This window comes from Trichomycterus rosablanca, chromosome 12 (assembly GCF_030014385.1).
Source record: "Trichomycterus rosablanca isolate fTriRos1 chromosome 12, fTriRos1.hap1, whole genome shotgun sequence".
In the NCBI taxonomy this organism is placed as follows: domain Eukaryota; kingdom Metazoa; phylum Chordata; class Actinopteri; order Siluriformes; family Trichomycteridae; genus Trichomycterus; species Trichomycterus rosablanca.
The window spans coordinates 17,329,378-17,344,750 of NC_085999.1; the positions used below are offsets into that span (position 1 = coordinate 17,329,378).

The 15,373-nt window shown below is 39.8% G+C and overlaps 1 protein-coding gene across 1 annotated transcript in view; it reads right to left on the reverse strand.

The window, feature by feature from the left end:
- The window catches only part of lrp1bb (low density lipoprotein receptor-related protein 1Bb), a 488,452-nt gene that overhangs the window by 71,702 nt on the left and 401,377 nt on the right, over nt 1–15,373 (reverse strand). The window contains exons 68-73 of the mRNA XM_063005338.1: nt 14,799–14,905; nt 10,702–10,834; nt 9,138–9,244; nt 8,648–8,780; nt 6,789–6,911; nt 109–231 (exon numbers count right to left, since the gene is read on the reverse strand). Coding sequence (XP_062861408.1) covers nt 109–231; nt 6,789–6,911; nt 8,648–8,780; nt 9,138–9,244; nt 10,702–10,834; nt 14,799–14,905 — 726 coding nt within the window. The remainder of the gene's footprint in view (nt 1–108; nt 232–6,788; nt 6,912–8,647; nt 8,781–9,137; nt 9,245–10,701; nt 10,835–14,798; nt 14,906–15,373) is intronic.

Consider the following 15,373-nt stretch of genomic DNA (forward strand, 5'->3'; position numbering starts at 1 on the left):
CACTGTGGTATATTATGGAGTCATGTTTGCTGAATAACAGATACCTTAGTTATTTCATTCATTAATAGTTTTGTGGGTTTGGGGGTGGGAGGTGGTGGATTTGCTTACCGCATTGCTCTTCGTCTGAGTTGTCGCCGCAGTCATCCACACTGTTGCAGATTTGATCAAGCCGCAAACACACTCTGTCATTTCTGCAGCGGTGTGGTCTTGTGGGAGGGCAAGGTAGCTTAGCTGAAGATGCATAGTAACAGCACAAACAGAAATAGATTAAAATAAACTGATTCCTGACAACGTGGACACACACACACACAATTCTACTTATAGCTTACTGCACACAAAGCTACACAGACGTATGTCATGGCGGCAGTTTTGGGATTTCACTGATTTATTTACAACCCCAAATCGGAAAAAAGTTGGGACAGCATGGAAAATGCAAATACATTTACTTTGACTTTTATTTGATTGCAGACAGGATGAATCTGAAATATTTCATGTTTTATCTGCTCAACTTCATTTCATTTATTAATAAACATCCATTGCTGCATTTCAGGCCTGCAACACATTCCAAAAAAAGTTGGGACAGTAAAGCATTTACCACTTTGTAATGTTGCCATTCCTTTTCACCACACTTAAAAGACGTTTGGCACCGAGGATCCCAAGGATACCAAGGGAAGCTGTAGCCTAGTGGTTAAGGTTAAGGTACTGGATTAGTGATCTGAAGGTTGCCGGTTCAAGCCCAACCACTGCCAGGTTGCAACTGTTGGGCCCTTAAACAAGACCCTTAACCCTCAATTGTTTAGATTGTATACTGTCACAACTGTAAGTAACTTTGGATAAAAGCATCTGCTAAATGCTGAAAATGTAAATGTAATGTAAGTGATTTAGTGTTTCAGCTGACACAGCCCCATACCATGACAGACCCTGGCGTTTGGACTTGTTGCTGATAACAGTCTGGATGGTTCTTTTTTTTTTTTTGGTCCGGAGCACGCAGATTCCATTTTTTTTCAAAAAAGACGTGGAATGCTGATTCATCTGACCACAATACACATTTCTACTGTGTGATGGTCCATCCTAGATGCCACTGAGCCCAGAGAAATTGACGCCGCTTCTGGATAAAGTTAACATAAGGCTTCTTTTTTGCACAGTAAAGTTTTAAGTGGCATTTGTGCATGTAACTCCGTATTGTAGTGCTTGATTAAAAGTAATCCTCTGCCCATGTGGTTGAAGATCATGGGTGTTCAGCTTAAGCTTGCGCCTTTGGCCTTTACGCTCTGAAATTCCTCCAGATTCCTTGAATGGTTTAAAGATATTATGCACTGTAGAGGGAGAAATATACAAATCTCTTCCAATCTTTCTTTGAGGTTCATTGTTTTTAAACATTTCAATCATTTTCTCACACATTTGTTGACAAACTGGAGATCCTCTGATCATCTTTGCTCATAAAAGACTCAGCCTTTCCTGGATGCTGCCATGATTACAATCACCTGTTGACATCACCTGTTTGAAATCACATCATTATTTAGTTTTTTCACCTCATTACTAGCCCTAAATTGCCCCCGTCCCAACTTTTTTTGGAATGTGTTGCAGGCCTGAAATGCAGGAATGGAGGTATATTAACAAATGAAATGAAGTTGAGCAGAGAAAACATGAAATATCTTGGGTTCAAATTGTCTGAGTCAAAGTAAATGTAACGAACATTGCATTTTATTTTATTTGTATTTATTTATTTAAATTAACTGATGAGTGATTGATTATAACACACTTTTATCAAATATGTTACACATGTAGGTGGGTCAAAAGTATGTGGACAACCCTCCTAATGATCAAATTCAGGTGTAAAATGTCAATTATATGAAACACTTTTCAGCAACAGTTTTGGAAAAAGCCTTTCCTATTTTAGCATGACTTTGCCCTTGTGCACTAACCAAGGTTGGCAAAAGAGTTGAATTGGCTGGAACTTTTAAAGCCTGCAAAAAGCCTTGATCTCAATCCCACTGAACACCTTTGAAATTAATTGGATTGTTAAGCCAGGCTTTTTACATCCAACATCAGTGTCAGATCTATAAAAATACTCCTGTAAATATATACAGGCACAGATTCCCACAGATACAATAAAATCTTGTTGAAAGTCTTCATAGAGAGGTGGAGGCTGTTATATGCTACAATGTGGTTTGGGATGGGCTGTCCAACAAACTCAAGATTATGTATCCACATACTTTTATCTGCATATCTGTGCTTAATATTGATCTGGTGGAGTGTTAAGTGATTATGATAGTTGGTGAATTTTTTTGTGCCTGTATAAACAAGGCTAGTTTGATTATATCTATTACAATGTACAGTGGTACCTTGTAAGTCAATGTCCCCTAAACTAAAAATGTTTGAAATGACGCCTAGTGTCGAGAAATTTATACCTTTTTTATTTTTAAATTATTATTATAATTTTTTTATTTTTAATTAACAATGAACAACAGCTTTGTTCAGCGCTTGTCTTGAGCAGTACAGTAAGACGTCATCAAAGTGCGCATATGAGACAAATCTTCATTTGCGTAGAATAACCGTTAAATCCACTCGGAAAGCATCCACATGTATCTGTGTTTAGCTGGATTTTTCTCCTGTTTCACTTTTAAACTTGTGTTATAGCTCAGAGTGCTGAAAATTGTAATAATCAGCTTTTTTAAAGAGTCTAAAACGCTTACCGTAAAAAAAAAAAAAAAAGCTTAACGTGACTTAATGTATTAAAAGAACGACATAGGAACACTAAACCTCTCTTAATTATTACTGTTCATAAGTTCTCTCCACTAATGAAATTCCTATCCCCACGTTAAGCTTTGTGCATCGGCACACCAGCACAAAAGCTATGTTGCCGCTTCTCATTCACCTTTACTGAACAGAATACAATATTTCAAAATCAAGCATCTCCACGATTAAGAAACATAAGGAAACAATAAAGAGGTAAAGGTAAAGTGCAGGTTTTATTGTTTTATTTTATTCTTTTATATTGATTTTTAACTATTTTTAATTGTATTTAAGTGTTTTTATATTTTACTTTCAGTGTATAAGTGTCAAAAACAACCCCATTATTTTACATTAGACTAAAATATATGCAGTTCCACGGGACCATGGAACGCATTAACAGGTTTCCATCCACCTTATGGGGAAAAATACATTAAAACTTAACGCCTTTTAAACTCAACACCACTCACGGAACCAGTTGACTTTGAGTTTCAAGGTACCACTGTATATAGTTCAATTTCATGAAGAAAACCCATAAATGCCACCTATAAAATTACAGGCTTATAGAGTACCGATGACATTGTCCACATTCAAGCAAGTTTTACATCTCTGGCTGCTGTGCTGGAAGCCCCTGGCCTTGAGATTCTTATTCAGTGTAGATTATATTGGTTCTTTAATTACATTTAAACATCCAGAAATGTTATGTTAATTTAGGGTTAGACTTTGGGTTCTTTGTGATATCCAGATTTTGTATATACAGTGTATCACAAAAGTGAGTACACCCCTCACATTTCTGCAGATATTTAAGTATATCTTTTCATGGGACAACACTGACAAAATGACACTTTGACACAATGAAAAGTAGTCTGTGTGCAGCTGATATAACAGTGTAAATTTATTCTTCCCTCAAAATAACTCAATATACAGCCATTAATGTCTAAACCACCGGCAACAAAAGTGAGTACACCCCTAAGAGACTACACCCCTAAATGTCCAAATTGAGCACTGCTTGTCATTTTCCCTCCAAAATATCATGTGACTCGTTAGTGTTACTAGGTCTCAGGTGTGCATAGGGAGCAGGTGTGTTCAATTTAGTAGTACAGCTCTCACACTCTCTCATACTGGTCACTGAAAGTTCCAACATGGCACCTCATGCCAAAGAACTCTCAGAGGATCTTAAAAGACGAATTGTTGCGCTACATTATGATGGCCAAGGCTACAAGAAGATTGCCAACACCCTGAAACTGAGCTGCAGCACAGTGGCCAAGATCATCCAGCGTTTTAAAAGAGCAGGGTCCACTCAGAACAGACCTCGCGTTGGTCGTCCAAAGAAGCTGAGTGCACGTGCTCAGCGTCACATCCAACTGCTGTCTTTGAAAGATAGGTGCAGGAGTGCTGTCAGCATTGCTGCAGAGATTGAAAAGGTGGGGGGTCAGCCTGTCAGTGCTCAGACCATATGCCGCACACTACATCAAATTGCTCTGCATGGCTGTCACCCCAGAAGGAAGCCTCTTCTGAAGTCTCTACACAAGAAAGCCCACAAACAGTTTGCTGAAGACATGTCAACAAAGGACATGGATTACTGGAACCATGTCCTATGGTCTGATGAGACCAAGATTAATTTGTTTGGTTCAGATGGTCTCAAGCATGTGTGGCGGCAATCAGGTGAGGAGTACAAAGATAAGTGTGTCATGCCTACAGTCAAGCATGGTGGTGGGAATGCAATGGTCTGGGGCTGCATGAGTGCAGCAGGTGTTGGGGAGTTACATTTCATTGAGGGACACATTAACTCCAATATGTACTGTGAAATACTGAAGCAGAGCATGATCCCCTCCTTCCGGAAACTGGGTCGCAGGGCAGTGTTCCAGCATGATAATGACCCCAAACACACCTCTAAGACGACCACTGCTTTATTGAAGAGGCTGAGGGTAAAGGTGATGGACTGGCCAAGCATGTCTCCAGACCTAAACCCAATAGAAAATCTTTGGGGCATCCTCAAGCGGAAGGTGGAGGAGCGCAAAGTCTCGAATATCCGCCAGCTCCGTGATGTCGTCATGGAGGAGTGGAAAAGCATTCCAGTGGCAACCTGTGAAGCTCTGGTAAACTCCATGCCCAGGAGAGTTAAGGCAGTTCTGGGAAATAATGGTGGCCACACAAAATATTGACACTTCAGGAACTTTCACTAAGGGGTGTACTCACTTTTGTTGCCGGTGGTTTAGACATTAATGGCTGTATATTGAGTTATTTTGAGGGAAGAATAAATTTACACTGTTATATAAGCTGCACACAGACTACTTTTCATTGTGTCAAAGTGTCATTTTGTCAGTGTTGTCCCATGAAAAGATATACTTAAATATCTGCAGAAATGTGAGGGGTGCACTCACTTTTGTGATACACTGTATATATATATATATATATATATATATATATATATATATATATATATATATATACTGGATCCAGTCAAACTAGCCTTATTAAAGCCTTATTATGACTTTATTCATGAAAACATCTTTATTTATTGTTGTGGAGTATTGTGACTCTGTCAGTACAAAAGCAATGTTAATGTTAGACCTGGGGCTAGCAATTACATCTGTTTTAAGCCATTTTATTTAATGTTGATCATTTTTCCACAAGCATGCCCCAAACAACCAACCAATTTGTGATTATGAACAAGATCAATTTAAATAGCATACCATTTTTTTTTTGTCTTTGGGCACAAATGAATTATTGCCTTATCATCAGGGAAACATTTCTGTCATTATTTATCATAATGCACCCTGTGGATCCAGAAACCCTATTTTTTTTAAAAGAGTTTAATATCATATTTTATGGCATTTAAGCCATAAAAATCAAAGAAAAAAAATCTATCCTGTCTTTCTTTACTCAGGGGTAGGGTTTTTTTGGTAGTACAACAAGCTAGCACACACAGAGCTGGGATTTCAAATACATCGTATCGAATCTCAGCTCTGCCATCCGGCTGGGCGGCTACATGAACAATGATTGGTTGTTGTTCACAGGGTGGGATTAGCCAGACTAGGGTTCCTAATAACTGGTGTAATTACGACCTCTGCTGGCTAACTGATGGCAAATTGAGGAATAATGCTGATCAGGGTGTGGCTCTCTCCATGCACAAAGCTGATCCGCATATGAACTCGCCTCATGCAAGTAAAAAGATGCATTCGGTACTGCACACGTGTTGGAGGGGGCGTGTGTCAGTTGCAAAGCTCCTCAGTCAGCAGTGGAGGGTTGTATCAGTAGAGGGGTAATGCAACAAAATCAGAGTAATTGGATACAAGTAGATTAAGGGAGAAAATTGAGGGGGGGGGGGTGAAGAAAAATAAATAAATAAAAGGCTATTTATCATACTACAATTACAGATGGACTACAGTCAGTAATTGTAGAACTACAAAGTGGAGCTGATAAAATGGACAATGTGTGTAGAAACAATTAGGTGGTTTTAATGTTATGGGTGATCGGTGTATATTATAAAAGCTAATAAATAAGTACTCACCACGGCTGCCTCTGGGCACCACTTACTGTTTTAAATACTTTAACCCAGTTGTTTGATCAAAATGATTTGGCTCTTATTAAAGTCACTCAACACTTAATAGCTCATCATTGCTCATTTAACACGTTTACTATGAGTATCCCCCGCAACATTTGATTATGTCGTTGGTCCAGCACACACTGCGTTTATTTCTTCCAAAAAAGATCTGAAATACTGATTTGTCTGCCCATAATACATGTTTCCAATATGGGATGGTGGGGCCTTCAATTCTGGGCATAAATAATACCCAGGTGTAATTTTCCTCAAATAAATGCTGTCATTGACATTCTTTATATGGAATTCGGAGAAATTATTATCAGTAATTTATAGCATGAGACACAAATGTTCATTTTACTTTCATATAAAAACGTTTCAATAGTAAAACCAGACTAATTGACCATTTACAGCCAGTCAAACTGTCGCGCCCCCCCAAATAGCATAAAATGTATTATTGTATTTTTTAAGCAAATTGTTATTAGGCAGAAGTATGAATGTGACCTCTCACCACATAATTCAGCATCTTCATCAGAGTTGTCCCCGCAATCATCCTCACCATCACACAGCCAAGAGTGCAGCTTGCACAGGGTATTGTTGCAAATGAACTCATCAGGGCGGCAGAAAAAAGCTCCTGCAATCACAATGGGTAACAATTTTGTATACAATAAATACATTTGTATATATTGTCACTGCAGCACTCCGGTGTCACAGCAGTCTGTTATTTTAGCCCACTACTACTGAGATTGATGCTTGAATAATTCAGTTGGCCAGGCTGCTATGCAGATGTCCGGGGTGATTACTGTGCCTGTCTGTGTTCCAATAGGTGTGATAGGGCTGGAACTTAGTGACTTTAGCCAGAAATCGCACACCATTGTGAAACAGTGAGCAATTAAGCTGACATTTGACTGTTTATTTTACTGCTAACTGTTTTAATTGCTATTAAGGACATTTGGCAGACACTTTTATCCAAAGCGACCTACAATTGTCACTAAACACAATCCAGCTGAGAATAAAACGCTTTGTCAAGGGCTGTAAAAAGGCAACATGGCAGTGATGAGGGCTTAAATATCTTAACTGTTAAGCTACTACTGCCACCTGATTGATTAAGTCAGTTTTGGACTCCCTAAATTAATTAAGAATCATGTCCTATGTACACAACTAAGGACATCAACATCAGTGTTAATCTTTATTTTTGTAGCGTTAAAAGACCGACCTCTTCAATAGATAGACAGACAGATTGATATACAGACAGACATACAGATAGATAGTCAGACGGACGGGCAGACGACGGACAGATAGATGGATAGATAAATAGACAGACAGACAGACAGACAGACAGACAGACAGACAGAAAAGTAAATAGATCATTAGATAGACAGACGGACAGACAGATTTATAGACAGGCAAACAGATAGATAGATAGATGGGCAGATAGATAGATAGATAGATAGATAGATAGATAGATAGATAGATAGATAGATAGATAGATAGATAGATAGATAGATAGATAGACAGACAGACAGACAGACAGACAGACAGACAGGTATAATAGATAGATATACAGACAGATAAACAGACAGACAGACAGACAGGCAGATATAGACAGATAAATAGATAAATAAATAGAGAAACGGACAGACAGACAGACAGACATACAGATAGAAAGACAGACAGATAAACAGAAGACAGAGAGAAACAGACAGACAGATATATACAGTAGATAGGCAGAGAGAGAGAAACAGACAGACAGAAATATAGATAGGCAGAGAGAGAGAGAAACAGACAGATAGATAGATAGATAGACAGACAGATAAATAAATAGACAAATGAATAGATAAATGACAGACAGACAGACAGACAGACAGACAGACAGATAGGCAAACAGACAGACAACAACAGACAAACAGACAGATGGCCACACAGACTGACAGATGGACTGACAGACTTTATTAATCCCAAAGGAAATTAATCCTGGAGGTAGTAATAAGTACTTGAGCTGAAAAATGATATGCACGTACTAATCTTCTACCTATTCTTTGTTCTAACAGGGTTGAGCAGATCTGTGTTCTTGAACTGTTGTTTATTTAAACTAAAGTATGAAATGTTTACTGTGGAAGCACTTTGCTGGATAAGAGCATCTGCTAAACGCAGAAAAAGTAAAAGTGTGTGTGTGTGTTTAGAAGACTATAAAAGCAACGTGGGTTTTACTGTGTAACATTGTGATGCTCACTGTCTACACTGTTGGGACTTATTTAATTTTTATAACCACTTTATCCTGGTCAGGATTCTGGTGAATCTGTTGCCAGCCACACAATGGAAATGCAAGGTGGTCAGTAAGTGTAACAAAAACATCCGATTTTTATATACCTTGATCACAGTTCTCCTCATCGCTGTGATCCATGCAGTCAAACACACCATCACAGCGCCATCTTTTCGGGATGCAGTGGGCATGATTCCTGCAGAGGAACTCATCCTCTCGACACTCTTTCACGCAATCCATCTGTCGACAGGCCAGGAAAAAGACACTAAAGTAATCAGAACGGCACTCTAGGATGAAGTTCACCTAACTATGGAGGAGGAGAAAAAAATGGAGCAATGTTTCCATGGAAACAGTGAGCGGCACATTGCCTACTCTAAACGATTTTAAAAATGTAAGCACATAATTCTGTTTACGTTCTTTATTTGTATGGATTTAATAATACATAATAATAATAGTATTGATGTCTCATTTTGTATTTGATAGATATATAAAGTAGGTACGAATACGAATACAGGCTGCAGATCAGACCGGTGCCTCGTGTGTACCCGGGGTACGACGTTTCACCCGTACGAGCGAGGGCCTCGCAGGAAGACATACCTCATCAGAGCTGTCCAGACAGTCGTCATGCCCGTCACACCTCAGGCTAGCAGACACACATCCGCCACTGGCGCACACGTACTCATTTATCGAACAGGAGGGGAGCACTACAGAAAACATTACAAGAGAAAGAAATACATAAAGACAACAGAAACAAACACACACACACACACACACACACAAGATCACACATATTGTTGACTTTGACTTGACAGATAAAGAATGGGCTACATACACAAAATGACAGGGGATCACCAGGGGCAGATCCCTTCCTTTCTGGATGAATAAAAACAGGATATTGGAAGGAAAAAAAAACATAACATTAACCACCTCCTTGTTTCTACACTCACTGTCCATTTTATCAGCTCTACTTACCATATACAAGCATTTTGTAGTTCTACAATTACTGACTGTAGTCCATCTGTTTCTCTACATGCTTTTTTAACCTGCTCTTACCCTGTTCTTCAAGGGTCAGGACCCCCACAGGACCAGGTATTATTTAGGTGGAGGATTCTCAGCACTGCAGTTACAATGACATGGTGGTGGTGTGTTAGTGTGTGTTGTGCTGGTATGAGTGGATCAGACACAGCAGCGCTGCTGGAGTTTTTAAATACCGTGTCCACTGGCTGTCCACTCTATTAGACACTCCTACCTAGTTGGTCCACCTTGTAGATGTAAAGTCAAAGATGATCGCTCACCTACTGCTGCTGTTTGAGACCTTCATCAGTGGTCACAAGACGCTGCCCACGAGGTGCTGTTGGCTGGATATTTTAGGTTGGTGGACTATTCTCAGTCCAGCAGTGACAGTGAGGTGTTAAAAAACTCCAGCAGCGCTGCTGTGTCTGATTCACTCATACCAGCACAACACACACTAACACACCACCACCATGTCAGTGTCAATGCAGTGCTGAGAATGATTCACCACCCAAATAATACCTGCTCTGTGGGGGTCCTGACCATTGAAGAACAGCATGAAAGGAGGCTAACAAAGCATGCAGAGAAACAAATGGACTACAGTCAGTAATTGTAGAACTACAAAGTTCTTCTTTATGGTAAGTGGAGCTGATAAAATAGACAATGAGTGTAGAAAAAAGGGGTGGTTTTAATGTTATGGCTGATCAGTGTATCTACTGGTATGTTTCTGAAAGAAGGAAACCTACAGTACATAGACATAAAAAGTACATGACATGACAGGGCGCCCAGGTGGCACAGCGGGATATTCCACTACTACACCCGGTTTGAATCTGCATGTAGTTTAATAAAGGTGTGTGCTAGAAAGTGTTGACCTTATTTAAAGGCCTTAAAAGTTGAAAGACCCAACCCTGACCCCACTCCACACCCACCGGGCTATTAGATTTTCTAAAGCTGTATAAGTAAGTATAACTAAGTGATAATGAGGGAAGCTCCAAACCTTGATGTTTTCCAAACCGAAAATGTCCAATTAAAATTTTAAGGCTGGCTGGTATTGCTAGAATAAGAGCGATGCCAGTTCTTGCTATGAATTCTACTCGGTGCAAATGAACAAACAGAAAAAAATAAGTGATTAGGAATTGCTAAGATTTACCTGTTCCGGGGCAGTTCCTCTCATCCTCGCCGGTCTTACAATCCTCCTGGCCATCACACAGCCACTTAGCGGAGATGCAAAGGTTGTTATGGCACTGGAATTGGTCCTGTGCACAGCGGGCCTCGCAGTCCTTCTGAAAATTCACAAAGCACAAGGGGAGCATGATAAATGCTGTCTCACGATCAGGAAACTGTGCCAGTAAGCTCTTCTGTAAAAGACTGTAAAACACACCAAGTATACACTGACCAGGCATAACATTATGACCACTGACAGGTAAAGTGAATAACACTGATTATCTCTTTATCACGGCACCTGTTAGTGGGTGGGATATATTAGGCAGCAAGTGAAAATTTTATCCTCAAAGTTGATGTGTTAGAAGAAGGAAAAATGGGCAAGCGTAAAGATTTGAGCGAGTTTGACAAAGACCAAATTGTGATGGCTAGACGACTGGGTCAGAACATCTCCAAAACTACAGCTCTTGTGGGGTGTTCCCGATCTGCAGTGGTCAATATCTATCACAAGTGGTCCAAGGAAGGAACATTGTTAAACCGGCGACAGAGTCATGGGTGGGCAAGGCTCATTGATGCACGTTGGGAGCAAAGGCTGGCCAAAGCAAAAATGGTTCAGGAATGGTTTGAGGAGCACAACAACGAGTTTGAGGTGTTAACTTGGCCTCCAGATTCCCCAGATCTTAATCCAATCAAGCATCTGTGGGATGTGCTGGACAAACAAGTCCGATCCAAGGCCCCACCTCGCAACTTACCGGAGTTAAAGGATCTGCTGCTAACATCTTGGTGCCAGATACCACAGCACACCTTCAGAGGTATAGTGGAGTCCATGCCTCGACGAGTCAGGGCTGTTTTGGCAGCAAAACACAATACTAGGAAGGTGGTAATAATGTTATGCCCAATCGGTGTATGACCAATAGGAAAAAAGTACATTTAATTTTCAGCATAAACCCCTTTTAATGTGTTATTTTGTATTCTTTATTATCAACGTTTGTGACCATTGCTGAGTAAAATTAGGTCTTGCAGGTTTTTAAGTAATTATTTCTTAATATAAAATAAAACTGAATGCAAAATAATTATTTTATTAAAATTAATATTTTTTTTTAGCAGGTACACACATTGTCTTTCGATTTTGTATCTTGAAATGTGTGTTTATAAGCATAAATAAAGAAACAGCAAAATTCTGGATGGATGGATGGAAATTGAATAACATTCCTACAGTGTTACTAATGCCAAGTTCACACTACACGACTGGATCTCTTGTAATCCGGGGTCTCTTAAGTCGTTGTGGTTTTCACACTACACGATTGATTGGCGATAGGGGGTCACACACTACACCATCTATCACCAGGAGGAATCTCAGATGCGTCTGTCTGGTCCCCTAAACTATGTTTTGTCACGAAAACAGACACGATTAGTGATGAGGGGTTTAATGATACCTTGTCCAAAAATGCACCTGAAGTGTCTTCCTTAGCAATGAGGTATAGACGAGAAATGAAGAAATGACTCCGCTGACACTATTCTGGTTTTACAAGCAAATTAATTATTTCAAACCAAAACAGTATCAAACCGATCATTTGAGTAGCTCGGGAGAGTAGAGGCCAATGTTCCAGATACATCACACCTCAACAATAAGCGAGTGATCAAAGTTATTTGTGTGCTGATGTGCACCGTAAAAAAGCAAGTAAGAAAAATAAATGAATCAGGGTGGATTGGGCGACGCGACCAGCAGGGATTGTCTGTTCTGTAGTGAGCTGAAGGTATTTTTTTTTTTTTTTTTTTGCAAAGCAGTGTTGGTATTATGGTTTGGACGATAAGTCACAAATACTGTAATGCTTGTGTGTGTGCCGATGTATTCTGATAGAAACTGTATTATTCCCCTATCCCATGTTTTTACAACTCCTCCCCCAGGTTTTACCTCACCCCCATATCTTGCATTCTCATTGGCTGTAGTTCGACATAGCACTCACTGCCACTTGCAATCTGCTTGCAACACCTTTTACACTACATGATTTTGACTCACCGACAGGTATAGATATTTAACATGCTAGATATTTTTCTTGAGTCTGCGAATGCTCGGTGAGCCACTTGGATCGAGTCGTTGAACAGTTCACACAAACAATCAAGAGCTGAGTTTCGGTTCCCAAGCGAACACCAAGTTGCTTCCGAGCCAGCACATCTAACGGCGACTTCTCGGCGAGCAAAAATCAGGGCAAAAATCAAGCAGTGTGAACTAGGCATAAGCTATTTTTGGCAGTTATATACAGTAGATTTATAATAGATTTTTGTTCAGTTTTGTCTAATTTATCTATAGGCATACCAATTTTAACGTTCTCTCTGGTAAACTTGCAGTTCAATATATAGTTACTGTGATTCAAGTTATGCAGGCACCAGGCAAGAGCCTTACAAGCACCTTCACCTTCTTTTTAAGTCTGAAGTTATTTTTGGCTGCATGTTTATGAATATTTGTCTCAGCAGGTTAAACCTAAAAATCTTTTGCTGTATTTCTCTCTCTCTCTCTCTCTCTCTCTCTCTCTCTCTCTCTCTCTCTCTCTCTCTCTCTCTCACTGTCTCTTCTAACCTTTTATTGTGATTCGTCATTTATTGTCTTATGAGTAACATATATCAGCAGACACATAAACCTATAAACAATAAGCCCTTTGTCATCCTTATATGCCAATGAGAAACTATTGCATGCTGTAATAACTTTCATATTGAACTGTTACAATGTCTTGTGGGTGGCACTGTGGCACCGTGGGTAATGCTTTTGCCTTACAGCAAGAAGGGGCTTGGGTTAAATTTTTTTCAGGAACATTGCACTAAGGCCAATAGAAGCTAAAAAAATACCACACGTGTATGTGTGCCTTGTGACCGACTGGTGACTGGCATTTCACCAGATAAACCGGACCCACTCTGCAGTGTTTCTTACATTTACTTTGTGTTTGCAGGAAGAATGGGACAAAATAACACCTGAAACACTTGGTATCCTTGGTGTAGTGGAATAGCAACATAACAAAATGGTAAATGTTTTTCTGTCCCAACTTTCTTTGAAATGTGTTGCAGGCCTGAAATGCAGGAATGGTTGTTTATTAATTAATGAAATAAAGTTAACCAGACAACATTTTGGGTTCATACTGTCTGCAATGAAATAAAAGTAAAAGTAAACATAAGAAACACTGAATTTTTTTGTCCCATACAGTCCCATCTTTGTTTTTATTTTTTTCAGATTTGATGGTGTACTTGCAAAGCTACAACAATTAGTATCCTATCATTAATTATTAATAAAGTGTAAATAAGGAGCAGTGGGATAATCCGCTAACAAACCAGCACTGGGATTCTGAGGTTTGAACTACCGGTCGGCTGGGCATCCTCTAACGGGCATAATTGGCAGTGCCTGCAGCAGACACAAGTCTGCTAGGGCTGGATGACCGGACTATGTGGGTGGTGTCTTCAAACGCTGTGTAAGGACCCTGATTGGCAGATAGAGAGACGCCTGTGCAGAGTGCATAAGTGAAAAAGGGTTCCGCTAAGGGCTGAGCATGGGTCAAAGGAGGCGTGAGCAGCAATATACCCACCTCGACTGCATAAATGCATAAATAAAACAGAAAAAAAGGGTGAATAAGGCGCAACGGGATAATACCGGTTGGCTGGGCGCCCTCTAGCGAGCATAATTGGCAGTACCTGCAGCAGACAACATTGGCCATTAAAGTCTGCCGGGTGGGACCAAACAGTGGGTGGGGTCTTCGACACTGTGTATGGACATTGGTTAGTAGCTTGAGTACTTAACTCTCCACGCATGAATTCACCAAATGTGTGGGCGAATAAGAAGGGGTCTTAAAGGGACTTACTCCTTACTTAAAGGAACAAGAGAATTAACAATTCACAGGCTTTTGATTTTATTAGCATTTTACAAGATGTCCCAGCTTTATCAGGAACAGAGTATATATTAGGGTAATCTAATTTCTCAAAGTACACCTACAAATATTATAAAATTCTCCATCTCCCACAAGATAACGCTAAAAAAACTGCTGTAAAGGCAAGTCACATGTTGTCTCCATGTGAGAGAGGTAAAGTCTGGTGACCACTAACCTCATCTGAATTATCAGCACAGTCATAGTCTCCATCACAGCGAAACCGCGCAGAGATGCAGTCCCCGTTGGCACAGGCAAAGTCCTTATGATTACAGGTCACTGGTTCTGCATTGGAAGCAAAACAATAAGATAGATCAAATACTGCAACATTGGGCTGAGACTGTTTAGACTGAGAACTGCAATGCAGGTAAAATCACTGCGTCACCAAAACTCATCAATATGTCATTGTGCCATCTGTTTCTACATTTCTCACAAAGTTTACAGGTCTGGAAGAGGAGCTATAACAGGCTGATTAGCAATGAGGTTGTCTAAAAGTGTCAGGTAGAACTTTCTCAATCCCATCCCAACTCCATCACTCAGCATGTGCTATCAGATAGCGATAGTTAGCACTGTCAACAAAGATGCTTACATTACAGAAGTTAATCCAACATCAGGACAGGATATAATATAATGCTAATATAGAAGAAAAGACAATGAAACAATAGCATGCAATAAAATAACACACTGGATAGCTATTATAAAATGTAGCTACAAGTTATGTTACAAAAATGTAACTAAGCTAAAGTAAAGCAT